Genomic DNA, 13,983 nt, shown 5'->3' with positions numbered 1-13,983 from the left:
CAGATTTAGTTCCCGTATTGTGACGTGCATCCAAATAAAACAGGGAAGCTTGGTAATATTTATCCATTGGTTGTTGGGATTTAGAAGAAATCTGCAGAAGAACATTAACTTGCAGGGGTGAGGTTCAAACGGACTAAATGGTTGGAGAAGTTCTGCACGTCACTAAACAGAAGTTTATTTTTCACCCTAAGGTCCAGTAATGACATTCTTCTGAACACAGTTCACAATAAGATCTATAACATGCATTTAGAAAATAGATGGGGTTAATTTTCAATTCATGGCAACTTTAACAAAAGCCTAAAAGTTACACCCAAGCATTTTCCAAACACCATACTAACCCTGTCAGACACATAGTTGGGAATCCATGATGGCATTTTCTTTTTTACCTTGAGATAGCGATGACTACTCTGACAGACGTTCTGAAGCGGTTTAGAGGTCTGGAGACCTGCGATTGGCTTAACGTTGGCTGCGCGCCCATACGAGCTATGAGCGCAAGCGTAGCCTGCTCGCACTCTTGAAACCCTCCCAGTAGCAGCAGCAGATAGCGCTTCTGATACACCAGCGACTTCCTGTAACTCTCCGCTCGCAGGTATCTCTCATAGAGCCGCTGCACCTACAGGAACAGGTTCATAAAGCAAGCGGTTCAAACGGTTTAGAATCACATTTTTAACATTTTAAATTAATTGACATTTATTCTTTGAACACTGGCCAAAGCTTTTTCATAAAAAATATACTGTATATACTTTGAGGCGATTTACCTTGTTGTTTGAGAGGTCATTGATAGGTCGGTTCTCATTGCTAACTGTGACTCTTGACAGCTCAGCTTCTGCTTTTCGTAACGCAGTCTGAAGAGCCGATTTTTCCTTTTGCCAGGCCAGTTTCTCCGATGACACGCACTGCTCTGCAACAGTAGGAGACTTCACCTGACAGGACAGACAGAAATACACACACAACCATCACAACTAAAATCAAAACATTTACATACTAAACATCAACACATACACATTCCTTCAGATATGCAGATATGTGACCCCATACAAATGATGAACTGCAATTTTCTAATTTGTAACCGTTACACACTCTCATGCTAACATTTAGCAATTGGTGGCATTGTGTCTTGCTTGCTGTTCAAAAAGGTCCACCGTTTTTTAATAAATAAAGATTACCTGCTCCTGGTGCCTCAAGCTTCGCAGGTCTCTCTCCAGACAGGATATAGTGTGTTTGAGGGAGATCTTCTCCTCACTCAGAGCAGCGAGACACTCGGAGAACTCAGAGTTCTCCTTCAGCAAACGCTCCATTAGAGATGAGGTAGAGTCCTATCGAACACCGGATCGAATATATTACAATATCAGGCATGTTATGCTTGCTTACACAACAACTGTCGCATAAAGTCCCGTTCATACAAAGACAAGTGTTCAGCAGGAGTATGGCGTCAAAATATAATTTTAATTTGAACGGATGACTGTTAATGTTCTGCAAAAGGGAGAGAGATGCACTGCGAACACGACAGCATAAGGAATAAGGGACTAATTGATGCATCACTTCACAGGAAGTTTAGAGGGAAATTTACCCACCTGTCATGACTATATAATATATATAAACTATAACCCATAAATGCCATACACTTTCATCTGAGTGAAATCCTGTGGGAATCAGTATTTTTAGGTTAGGTTTGGCTTTAAAATTTGACAGTACATGTCTGACACACTGTCGCACAGGTACTTATTCTTCATTCCTAAATTTGGTATGGGTATCGTTACCTGAGAGATGTTTGCGAGTGTGTTCAGGCCATTGGAGTGTGTGTCTCTCTGCAGGCGTTCTGATGTGAGCTGTTTCTCTTCCTGCTCCAGGTCAGCAAGCGTCTGCTGCAGCTGCCTCAATCTCTGCTGATCCTTCTGACGCAACAACTCCAACTCCATCTGCGAGAATACATTTTTTTTAATAATCATTTTAAATACTGTTTTAGAACACATAAGTAATGATGCTCACGTAAAAATCGATTTTCATTTTGATGATCTGATATTGATTGAACTTTTCTTTTGTATGCATTTTTTTAGATAATGTGTGAACAATTCTGTTGTAGCATGCCTCCCATCTAAGCTTTGTGCCTTGTTACTTCTGATCTGAAAAATTCTCAGCATTTATTATTTGAATTCCATAATAAAATTGACAGAATTTGAAAGCTGTTCTGGAACTGTGCCATGACAGATCGTTGTAGCGCATGAATGAACATCAGAAGGTATGCTGATACGGATTTCGGGAAGTTGTGCTGGCTGTTTCATGTTATATGGTAAATAGTTTGCGGGTGTCAGTGAGCCACTATCAACATGCAGGGTATTGAAATCGCTTTTGAATGCACGCTCGCTTTTCCCTTTTGAATTCGCACATAATCGGTGTATAGAGAAAATATATTTTCAAATGACGCTCAGGATATGTTGTGCTTACTTTTACTTTAACACCAAATCCTCTGCCATCGTCTTGTCAGTCATTCTCAGTCATTTGTGGTGCGGGTCCAATAGCCGAGACTATTCAACTCAATTTGTAATTTTAATAAAAGTTTTTTTTTTTTCATGCTTCTAAGAGGACCAACGGCGACGAATAGGCGGCATTCATGGCATAGTATCAGGAGAGACAACCACGTTTAAATGCAGAGTGAATCTGCTCAAATATCCCCGATATTATATGACAGTAATGGCTCATATTTGGCTATATTTTCTTTTAATTTATGGAGACCTCCAAGCGTCTGTTTATTTTTATTTGTTTATTCGTTTATTATTTGTCTCATCCTTTTTTTTCTTTTAATCATTACCATGTTCGGCTGTAACCAAAAAAAAGGACATTTTTAAAATATTTGTACTTTCTTAAATGCATCAACTGAGAATGACTAATGTTGGTTTGATTGCTTGTGTTACATGATAAAATAAATAATTTTTGTCTACCTGATGTAGTTGATTTAATGCGGGTGCAGTTCGGGTTGCGGCCTTTATGTCAAAAAGGTCGGGTACATAATTAAATTAGTCGGATAACGGGTCGGGTGTTCTGTTAAGTACTGCGGGTATAAATGATAAATGAAAAGAATTAATCACCAGTTTCTCGTTGGTGCGTTCCTGTCGCCGTTCCTTTTCCACCTGCTCCTGTTTCTCCTGTCTCCTCTTCCTCTCCATCTCCTCCTCCCTCACTCTCTCCCTCTCTTTCACCACTCTCATCTTTTCCTTCATCACATCCAGCTCCACTTGTAAGTGAGTGGCTCTCTCTCGCTCTGCCTCTAGAGTGCGCTTGACCTCCGTCTGAGTGTGCAGGCCCTCCAGAGCAGCACGGAGCCTCCTCGCTTCCTCCTGCTCCTTGCGTGCCTTCCGCTCGGCCTCCTCCGCTTGCCTGCGCTTTCCTTCCAGGACCTGCCCTTGCAAACGTTCCAACATGGCTGCCAGGTCTTCGCCCTGACGCCTCTCGTGTTCTAGTTGTGCCCGTAGGTCCTGAATGAAATTTCTGTCGTGGGCACTGGCCGCTTCCTGTCTGCGGGCTTCCTCCTCTAAACGCCGCGCGTGTTCCTGGGCTTGGCGAGAGAGTGAATCCGAGAGCTCCGCCGATCGAGAGCGCTCCTCCTCCAAGCGGGAAAGTGCAAGTTCAGTGCGCTCTCGCTCCTGGGCCATTAGGGCTTCACAGCGAGACTGCTCGATCTGGAGCTCAGAGCGCAGGTTACTGCATGTGATGCTCTCCTGGTTCAGAGCGGAGTTAAGCTGACTGACATGTGATGCTTGCTCGTTCAAAGTCTGGTGCAAAGACTGTTTCATATAAAAAAATAAATAAAAAAGAAATGCATAAGGGCAAATTACCAAATTATTATATATTTTAACTGCCATTTATACACATTTAACCATGGCACATCATCAAATAGTAATTTGGTTACTAGTCACTGCATCAAACAAAACCTCAAAACATCATCCTCAATATCACCATATAATTCACAAAGTTAAATTAATAACGAATTATATAACTACTATACATTCATACATACACTATACTCAAGCAATTTCATATATACTAAATAGCAAATCTCAGATGAGTGATTGTTTATATTGTTGTAAACGAGTACCGGTATACTATATACGGATAAAGTCAAATATACCATATACTCTAGTAAATCTCAACTGCTTGATATATATCATTGTGAAATGTAAACTATATTATCGCCTAGCTGTAATCTGCTACAGGCATCTAAGGTATGAAGATATTAAAATATTATAAACATTAACATGAATTTCTGTAAAGCTGCTACTGTGAAATACAGTATAGGCAGCTGAGACAGTATTTCATTAATTGGATCTACTGATCAGATATGCCCCTGTACTAAAAGAGTATGTGTTGGAGTTGCAGGAAGAGTAATTTGTAAGCGAACTGACACATCTGGGGCATATACTATGAAGCCGGTTAAGGTGGCTAGCCAGTGATGTTTCAGTTTAGTTTGTGCCAACCCTGAGTTTTAGGCACTATGAAAGTGGATTTTAGAAGTGTTCATCACCATTGTAATTACACTCCATGGTTAAACTGCTCCGGGACAGGTTATCTTCTAGGTAAGAGATCTCAAACCAAAATTGGACCATTCAGCTGTGAGCAAAGTGGAAGTCGCTGTTGAGATGCACAAAAATGTGTATTACCTCCTGAGTTTGGTGGTTTTGTTCAATTGTTTGTTGACTGTTGAGTCTCTGCTGCTGAAGATCCTCTTGCAGTTCCTGTACTCTGGCCTGCTCTTTCTCCACTGCCTGTAGACAAGCCTGATGCTCAGCCTCATCATTTTCCAGCTTCAGCCTTAACGCAAACATAAAAAAAAAAAGGTTTACGGCATAAGACTTAAGTGATCATTGATTTTCATAGGGGTGCATGAACAAGTTTGCCATACCTGAGCTTGTGAATTTGGCTCTTTAATTCCTCTTGAATTGTGTATGCTGACTGAAGCTGAAGTCTAGCCTCCTCTAGCTCCGCCTTCAGCACTGACACCACCTTTAGCTCCGCCTCTAACTGTCTCTGCTGCTCCAGTCCTCTACTCTTTTCAGCCTCCAGAGTGAAGCGCAGATCATTTGACAGTGTCTGTTCCTTTTGCAGCCGCAGCTCAAACTCTTCAACTAAAACAGTGCACAAAGTAAAAATTTGCCTTTGTGATCGATTTTTTTTATATATATATATATTTGCTGTCATTTTTTTCCACTTTTTGACCATAGATGACACTGAAATATTTACCATCTCTATGCAGCTGATGTTGCGTTTCCGTGCCCTGTTCTTTTGCGGTGTGCAGTGAATCCTGCAGTTGACGCAGCTGCTCCTGACTCTGCTGGCTGCTTGCATGCAGGCTACGCACCTCAGCCAATAGACTGTGACGGTCTGCATTGAACAGCTGCTCTAAAGATCTCCACTGCTGCTCCTCCTGAAAGAGAAAAGATGAATGAATAACAAAATCACTTGAATGCACTTGCTATGTCAAGATTAAGAAGAGAGAACATGAATGGTGTGGAAACAGCATCACATGCTGGGCTGCTCAGCACCTGCTTCTGAAACAGTTTCTTCAACTGGTCCAGCAAAGGGGTGAGGTCCATCTGAGTGCTGGATGTCATGAAAGCCTGAAGCTGAGAGTGAAGCCACTCCCGTTCACTGTCGAACACACTGCGGACCGCATGCAACAGCTCGCGCCTCCAGTCCACGTCCCCACTGTCAGTCTTCATGCGTGTACACACAAACACACAAATTAAAATGTGGACTGTTGAACCGCACACATGCTGATGCATACCATCACTCTAGACTACGCTGTGAACTTTGGATCCATGTTACGTCTTTACCCCTACAAAGCCTTATCAACACGATCAAAACTTTACTGAAAAACCTGTTGTACACAATCTTTTAGATGCCTTTAGTCATCTGATTGAATTTATTATTTTTTTTTAGCAAAGTATAATTCTAAAACTGTCCACCTTCAGGTCAGGATACACATCTTTTTACTGAGAATTCTTTACTGATTTATATAAAGTAATCTTAAGAATACATTTTACTGTATATTGTTAGTAATAAGAATACATTTTATATTGTTAGTAATATTTCAAGATGAACACTTAGTGGACTGAAGCAACCTAGGTGTACTTTATACATCTTTTTTTTTTTTTTTTTTTTTGAAAAATCATGCTAAAATCTGAGTATCAAATATTGTACATCAGGCTTTTGAGGAATTTTTATTTGTACATCTCTCATTGTTTTAAAAAAAAGTATTAAAAAGAGCTTTTAACTAAACCACGTAACCTCATAACTCCACCCGCCTCTATCGTGAATGAAGCGCCGCACGCAGTTCGGAGATAGATCGCTGTTTGTTTGCAATGCAAAGGTAAATAAAATGCTGTACTCATTCAAACATCAGTTATTTATTTACTCAAGAAACAATATCTATGTCTAATGTCTATAAAGGCTAATGTTTTTTCTATATCTGAAGAGTAGAGAAGAGTCTTAGTCTGGTATTTCCAGTCTAGTTGAAGCCGATATATGGTTTTACATATCCTGTGCATAGCGCTTTATCTTTTATATGTTGATATTTTGGCCAAATGTATTCAACAAGAAAAACTGAGCGCCTATATAGCTACCATAAACTATATATCCTGTAAAATAACCTGCAAGCTGATGAAAATGTAATGCAATGCACTTATTGCCTCAGATGCATTTTGTCTGTCATTAGAACGGGCACATCTGTGTGGAGTGGAAAACATCTATCAGAAGAGTTTGGGTCTGGAGAAGACCCTCACCATGTGTGGACTATATATCTGTTCTAGCTGAGTAGTTAAGGTTCCCGGGGTCAAATTCTATGTGACTTACCTGATTTGATTTATAGAATAGTATTTATTTTATGTGTAGTTCTCTAATGACTAAAGTGGAGCTTATCTGTATTTCTTCCTGAGGAGAGTGTGTTATCAGTATGTTTTGGGTAGTTTGTCCTGATGATGTTGAGCTCAGGCCCTCTCCAGCCCTGAGGAAACTGTGATTCTATAGTGCTTTGTGTGTGCGTTGGATGTTCTGTGCAGGTGCTGTAAGGGAGTTATGGAACACTCTGGTATCCAACAATAGACCCAGAGACGCCTTTCCACGACCTCCGAGGTCACCACAGCACTAAATCTAGGAATCGGACAACAACTATCTTGACTAATGGCGGCATACTCTCCTATCTATCCATGTGTGAAGATGTGTTTTTGATGTTATGTACTCTTAGCCAATCAGAAGTAGCTAACCTGTAAGCAATGATAATTCAAGTGTGAGATTTTGTGCAAGGTAAAGTCTGGCCTGCAAACTCCTCGTGAGACTTTGACGCTGGCCCTACCGATGAAACTGCAAACTATTCTTCTGTAAATTTTTATCTATTTGATTGAACCTCACGAGTCCTGGTCTTCTTTCATTATATCTGGTCCTGGGTCCTTAAAGGTCCCATGACACGGGGTTATTATATTATTTTATAATGTTTCCTGGGTTGCCCTTATAATGTTAGTATGTTTTTTAGATAAAAAATAGTCATAATTTAGAAACAAAAGGCATTTTTCCTAGCCCAGTTTTAGCCTCAGATTTGAACGCTCTGTTTGAAGGGGCGTGTCTGTGTGAGACTTCGGTGTAACCGGCCACTGCTGTGATTGGCTGACATGCTTGCATATGAAATAGCTACTTATTACATGTGAAACTCTCTCGAATACTTTTACTACAGTTATTATACGTTTTTACTATTACAGCTATCGAGATTAACAACCCATCAGAAGTTTTTAAAGTATTTAGATCTATTCCCATCACATAAAATGTTGCCGTGATGAGCATTGCGCAAGCAGATGAGTCTGTTATTGATCGCGAGAATGAAGATCTTATCATTGCAACGCAGTTTCTGCACTCTCTCTGCTTTCACCAATGCCAACACGAGGATGTAAATACAGTAAGAGCGATCATGTGTAGTGTAACGTGCGTCATTGATTTCATAACGAGTTTGGCTAGTGTCCAGATAAACTCGATCGCGCTGTGTCCATGAGAAAATGAGCTAGGAAGTATAGGAACGCGTGCGCGCGATTCCTACAAAGATTGTTCTTTGATCGCTTTCTGTATATAATTTATTCACAATTTAAATACGATTATTTTCATCCTACTAAAAGAAACGATGTGAAGTTTATATTTTAGTCACTGCTTGACTTACTGAGGCATAAACAGCTGTATTGAACGATTTGAGAGAAAGATTACCTGTCTGAACTTGAACAATTACACATCAGAAAGTGTTGCTTGGTAGCTCGATCGATTTATTTTCAGACGTTCGTCGAAGCCACCTCTATGACCCAAGTTGAGGAAACAGTCGTCTGTGAAATGTTTGCCGCAGACATGCAAAACTTTGGGGAGTTGTGTCGGCGCATTTCCAGAGAAAATGAAATGAATCCACTGGTTCTTCTGGGGCTTGGATGAAGGAACTAAAAAAAGGCTTCGGTGTTCATTTGTAGGCTACATCCAATTATTGAGCAATTATTATGCTTCACTCGCTCAAAAGCCATGATATCTCCCGTGGACAAACTAAAATCGCGCGCACGCGTTCCTACTTCCTAGCTCATTTTCTCATGCGGGAAATATTCTCTGGGCGGGCAAAGCAGAGAAAGGGGAGGTAACATTTCCTCCGTATGACGTCATACGGAGGAGATTCAAGATCAGCCTGATTGAGCGTCCACTTTCTCAAAGGCAGAGAAAGATAGCAAAAGCTCGATTTACACCGATTGAAATTTCTAGAAATTTGGGGACCATATAAAGGCTAGGGGAACTCATATTAATGTTAAAAAACCTCAAAAAGTGAAAATTTCATGTCAGGGGACCTTTAAGCTGTTACCCCCCTAACAGGACCTGTCAGGCAGGTAATGCACAGATGAGTCTCACCTTGGGTTCCCTGTCAGCCATCCTGCAGAGCAGCTCTCTGAGGGATAGGATGGTCTCCTGTAAGGCCCGTCTCTCCCTCTGCCAGGAGGGGGGCGGAGCAGGCTCAGAATCTGGCCGAGACTGGCCAGATGGGGCAGGGCGATGGGACAAAGACAGGATTCTGCAGCTTTCCTGGTAGACACGTTTCAACATAGCCTATGCATGGTACAGACACAAATATAAATCACCAAATCATGTCTTGACGTATGAGTGAGGGGAGCATTGTGAGTACCGTTTACCTGTAACTCAGGTGTAAGGGCCTCATGGCTTTCATTCATGCTGCCTGCAGCGCTATCTGTGTTTTGAGCAGGTGACATTCCTCTGCAGCGCAGATACTCCACAAAATGAGCATCTAAACGCTCTGTATTCTCCAACTCGAGCTTCAGCATGGCCTCTAATTCCGAGCTCACGTCTACACACACACAAATACACTTCAGATAACTCACAAGATCAAGATAATTTTTTTTTACCTCTATTAAACAGTCTCTCTTTCACAAACTCATGCATAAACACACAACTCACTGCTGCCGTATCCATCGCTGACCCACTCCGGCATAGACTCGGGAGAGGTGGACCCAAGTGGAGACCGAGATAGCGTTACATTCGAATTGTCCGATTCATGAACCTTAAAACATAGCCCCATTATCACACCATAAGCATGCCAAACATGTCAACTGAGAGAGAAAAAATTGCATATGTAGCACCAACTCCAACTACTGACATTTGTTTAGGACACTTTCTACAATTACAAAAATCAGAGGGAGCCAAAGTTTGAGAATTTTCAGATCTGTTCGATAAACTAATAAAATTCACCCACTGTAGCAAGAAAAGTGAGTGGTTTCACACCCAAGTAACATTTTCAAGAAGAGAATTTTCTGGCATTAGGGTCGGGCTATAAATCAATACTTTTAAATAAAAAAAAAGAAAGAGAAGAAAGGTGCGTGATACAGAAACTCAAATGTCTTCACTATAAAACAAAACAAAAAATAAAACTTTGATTTTCTAATTTCACAAAGTTCTCAAAACTTCAGAGAACTAACAACAACAATAATCAAAACAATATTTATTAAAACATTTAATTGATTACCATTTCATCTGTTTTGATATATACTGTATACAAGCACTTTAATTTATTTATGAATTAATTATTTTTATTTGATTACATTTAAAAACAATGGTAAAAGATTTATGAAATCATTTAATACATTCATACATTTCTGATGATAAATTTATATTAAAATAAAAAAAACAGAAAAAAAATAAATGTAACAAAAATTTAATGGGGTCCTAAATTAAAAAGGTACCTTATTTTTTGGAGTTAACTTGTAAACAAGTTGTTTGCACATGTTTGTTAGACCTCAAAAATTAATGTAATGAATTTCCTTCCCCATTAATAGTATGAAAAATACTGATATTTAGGCTAATGATATTGGCGGGAAAAAATGTGTGATAACATCCCCAGCCCTATCAGACACATTAAAAAAAGGTTAAACTTTTTTTTTTTGTGGTGGGCTGGTAAAAATATCAGCAGGGCAGGGAGAAGAGTAAAAAAAAAATTGTTTTTTTAACTGTTGAGCCCTGGTACATTTCTTTTGAAAAGTTAAATAAATGCTTACCTTTTCTGCATCCAGCGAGTCAAGCACAGAGAGGTGTTCAGACAAAGTAAGCGAGCATGGCGATGCAGAGTGTGTGATGGGTTGGACTTCCTCTGAAGGTGGGATAAACATTTGTCTCTCCTTGTCCTGCTCCATGGGTGAAGCCTTGCTGTGGAGCTCCAGGCTGGCGTTGTGTAGTGCGCTGAGCTCTGAGAGATGAGATAACTGCAGACGAGAGGGCCGCTCTTCGCTGCAGTCCAACCTTCGCACGACTTCTGGGGAAGACAGGGAGGCGGAGAGGGACGGGTCACGGGAAAGGCCTTCGAGGAAGCAGTGGACGCGTTTGGGATGGTGGTCCTGCAGGTTGCAGCGCTGTCGGAGCTGCTCTAACTCCCTCTGCTGATAGGCCAACTCTTCTTCCTGCACAGCCAGGTCATCCTGCAGACTCCGCAGCTCCGCCTTCAGGTGCTGGTTATGGACCTCGAGATCAGCCAACGCACGATCTTTCGTCTGAAGGTGAAAGATCAAATCAGAAAACGTGCCATGTTGCTGAGGTGTTTAAAGTCAGTGCCAGGTTTAATGCTACGCTTCTAACTTAAGGTGTCATTTATACCACAGATTACGAAAAAATATGTTAAAATTTAAAAGCAGGCAGCATAATGGAATTACATGGCTCTATGGAATACTCAATTCTATCAAAGTATTAGTTTACCCCAAAAAAGTCAATACTGTCATGTGTCATCAATTACTGCCCCTCATGTTGTTACAAACCCAAAACACTTAGGTTCATCTTCAAAACACAAATTAGCATTAATGCAATTTTAGATTTCGGTCCCTCTATTTGAAAGTCTACAGCACCAACACTTTGGTGCCATTAAAAATATAAAAAGATGGATGAAAGTCTTGAAGGTTTGGAACAACATGGTGAGTAATGACAATTTACATTTTTGAGTGAACCAACCCTTTAATATTAGTATTAATGTAACTAATATTGTTGAAGTGTTTTGTCTTGTTGCTAGGCTGATTGCTTAATAATGTGGATAAAGGATGATATACAGGTAAGATTATAAAATTACTTTGAACAAAAAAAATCAATCTGTGTAGCAATTAAATTGCAAACTAAACCTCCATTGACCGTGATCATCCTATCAGGTTCATGGCCGGGTGACTACATTATCCCTTACTTAGTGAACTAATTAGCCAGTGAACTCATTATTTTGCAAATCATGTTTGATAATACATTACTTGGGTAAGACTTTGGCTGTAAATAGGCATGCCCTAAATTGAAAATAAATGAATAAATAAATAAATAAATAATTTTAACAGATGAACCAATTAAGGAAATGAACTACTGCACATACCTGTCCCTCTTCCAGTAGCTTCTCCGCTCTCTCTGTGCTGGTACTAAGACCCTCCTTCACTGCTGTTAGCTCCGCCCTTAAAGCATCATGCTCCGCCCTCAGGTGGATCAGCTGCTGTTCCCTCTCACGTAAAGCAGTCTCAGCTTTAGCCAAGGTCTCTTCAGCACATGTCTGCAAACATAAACACTGAATGTCAGTCCTTTACACCACTCACTCAAAATGCATTACATCAGCAGTTTCAAACTCACTTCATTCGCTAAAGTCATGCTATGAAAAATAAGCAAAAACCTAATTTTTAAAGGTTTAAATGCGCAGCAAGTCTCTTGTAAACAAACTATTCCCAGCTAGCTATTGAACATGAAAGAATCCAAAAGATATAAATGTCCAACTTTACAAGTTAAAGCAACCAGTTTTGCCTCCAGTTCAATCACAACAAAAAGTACACTTGTCACTCACTACACTAGCAAGAAACAGTTATTTGATAAAATACCTCTCCATTGTACTCGGAACCCAGCGAATATAAATAGAGCGGCTCTCAACCTTACGTTGTGATTTACCAATCCAAAATTTAGATCAAGCTTAAAAATAAACGGTTTAAAAGACTTCAGACAGACTTCCTCTTTGAAATTTGACTTCCTGTGTGAAACTCTCCTCTTGTGTGTCAGAGGGCTGGACTAGATCAGTCTGTTCTCATTCCTCCCCTTTTTATTCTGCTGTAATTTCAGGCACTACAGAGACCGCACACACAACATTGTTGATCTGCGACTAATTAAAGACTCTGGAAAGCTTAAAACCAAAAGGCAACTTCCCAAATAACTCCGTGTTTACATCACAGGACATGGAAAGAGTTTGCAGTCCAAGTACATACCGTAACAATTACAGTTTGTTTGTATTGCGGTGTTGCTCAAGTTCCACCACAAAGAGAAATTCAACTAATAAATAAACAAATACATACATATGGGTGTGTGTGAGTGTATATATATCTCACCAGTACTTCTTTTTGGGCTTCCCCTTGTTTAGCCACAGTCTCCTCTTGTTGCTCATGTAGTTCTTTTATGTAGTTCACCTTTGATGTCATTTCCTGTTTCAAGTGCTCTATTTCCTCCTGGAGATATCCCTCCCGTTTTCTCAGAGCCTCTCTCTCCATGTACAGTTCTCTTTTGCCGGTCTCCAAGGCACTGATGTCGGCTCTGCCTACTTGGACGTGCTCCTCAAGCTCTGTGAGCGTGGACTGTAAAGCGGCCAGCTCATTCTCATACTGCTCCTCTTTGTGCTGCAGCTCTGAGATCTGGTTTTCCAGAAGCTCGTTCTCAACACGCTGGTTCTTCGCCTCCTCTTGCAGCCTGTCAAGCTCCTGCTGGACCTCATCTTTTCTCTCCTCCACCCTTCTCAACTGGAGCTTAAATTCTCTCATGCTGGTCTGATGAGCTCGCTCTGTATCTTCTAATTCTTTCACACGGGCCGCCAATCGATCAGCTTCTGTCCGTTTCTCCTCTAGCTGTACTTTCAGCTCATTCCCCTCCTGTTCCAACAGGACCACCTTCCCCCTTTCCTCTCCAAGACTCCGGCCAAGCGCCTCCACCTGACTTCCATACTGTTCCTCCTGGGAGAGCAACAGCCTCTGAAGAGAATCCTTCTCCCCGGCGGCACGTTCCAGCTCAATCTTTAACTCCTGCAAGCGAGCACGAGACGACTGCAGCGTATGGGTGCTGAGCTCCTGGCACAGGCTTTCCTCAGATGCCCTCTGCTGGCGGGGATGAGTGGACCAGAGAAAGTCCGATGACTCTGGGCTGTCAGTGCTAGGGTCACTGACCTCGTGATGGTTGGGGTCAAGCTGGCTCAACTCCTCTTGAAGCTTGTTAATAACCTCATGGAGCTGCTCGGTCTCCTCTTCCTTTGCCTGCCGTAAACGTTCCTGGTCACAACGAACACGTTCGACCAGAGAGCGCAGCTCTTCTATCTCAGCTTGCTTTTCCTCTAGTGTCTGAAAATGATAATGAGGACCAGTTACAAGCCAGCAGCATATTCAATCAGTATAAAATAAATTACAGAAGTCTTCGAACCAAGCAAGATAC

The 13,983-nt window shown here is 41.0% G+C and overlaps 1 protein-coding gene across 4 annotated transcripts in view; it reads right to left on the bottom strand.

The window, feature by feature from the left end:
• pcnt (pericentrin) overlaps positions 1 to 13,983 on the bottom strand; it is a 54,488-nt gene that overhangs the window by 3,822 nt on the left and 36,683 nt on the right. For all 4 annotated transcript variants that reach the window (XM_079628031.1, XM_079628032.1, XM_079628033.1 and 1 more), the window contains 15 exons: positions 12,897 to 13,892; positions 11,909 to 12,079; positions 10,569 to 11,057; positions 9,475 to 9,577; positions 9,192 to 9,364; positions 8,914 to 9,108; positions 5,538 to 5,708; positions 5,236 to 5,419; positions 4,898 to 5,120; positions 4,656 to 4,806; positions 3,087 to 3,782; positions 1,761 to 1,919; positions 1,167 to 1,316; positions 759 to 923; positions 387 to 613 (listed from right to left, as the gene is read on the bottom strand). In XM_079628031.1, coding sequence (XP_079484157.1) covers positions 387 to 613; positions 759 to 923; positions 1,167 to 1,316; positions 1,761 to 1,919; positions 3,087 to 3,782; positions 4,656 to 4,806; positions 4,898 to 5,120; positions 5,236 to 5,419; positions 5,538 to 5,708; positions 8,914 to 9,108; positions 9,192 to 9,364; positions 9,475 to 9,577; positions 10,569 to 11,057; positions 11,909 to 12,079; positions 12,897 to 13,892 — 4,253 coding nt within the window. The remainder of the gene's footprint in view (positions 1 to 386; positions 614 to 758; positions 924 to 1,166; positions 1,317 to 1,760; positions 1,920 to 3,086; positions 3,783 to 4,655; positions 4,807 to 4,897; positions 5,121 to 5,235; positions 5,420 to 5,537; positions 5,709 to 8,913; positions 9,109 to 9,191; positions 9,365 to 9,474; positions 9,578 to 10,568; positions 11,058 to 11,908; positions 12,080 to 12,896; positions 13,893 to 13,983) is intronic.

Source organism: Phoxinus phoxinus, assembly GCF_949152265.1.
Source record: "Phoxinus phoxinus genome assembly, chromosome: 11".
NCBI lineage: Eukaryota > Metazoa > Chordata > Actinopteri > Cypriniformes > Leuciscidae > Phoxinus > Phoxinus phoxinus.
The sequence above is the reverse complement of the archived record's forward strand: the minus strand, read 5'-3'. Positions and strand labels throughout refer to the sequence as shown.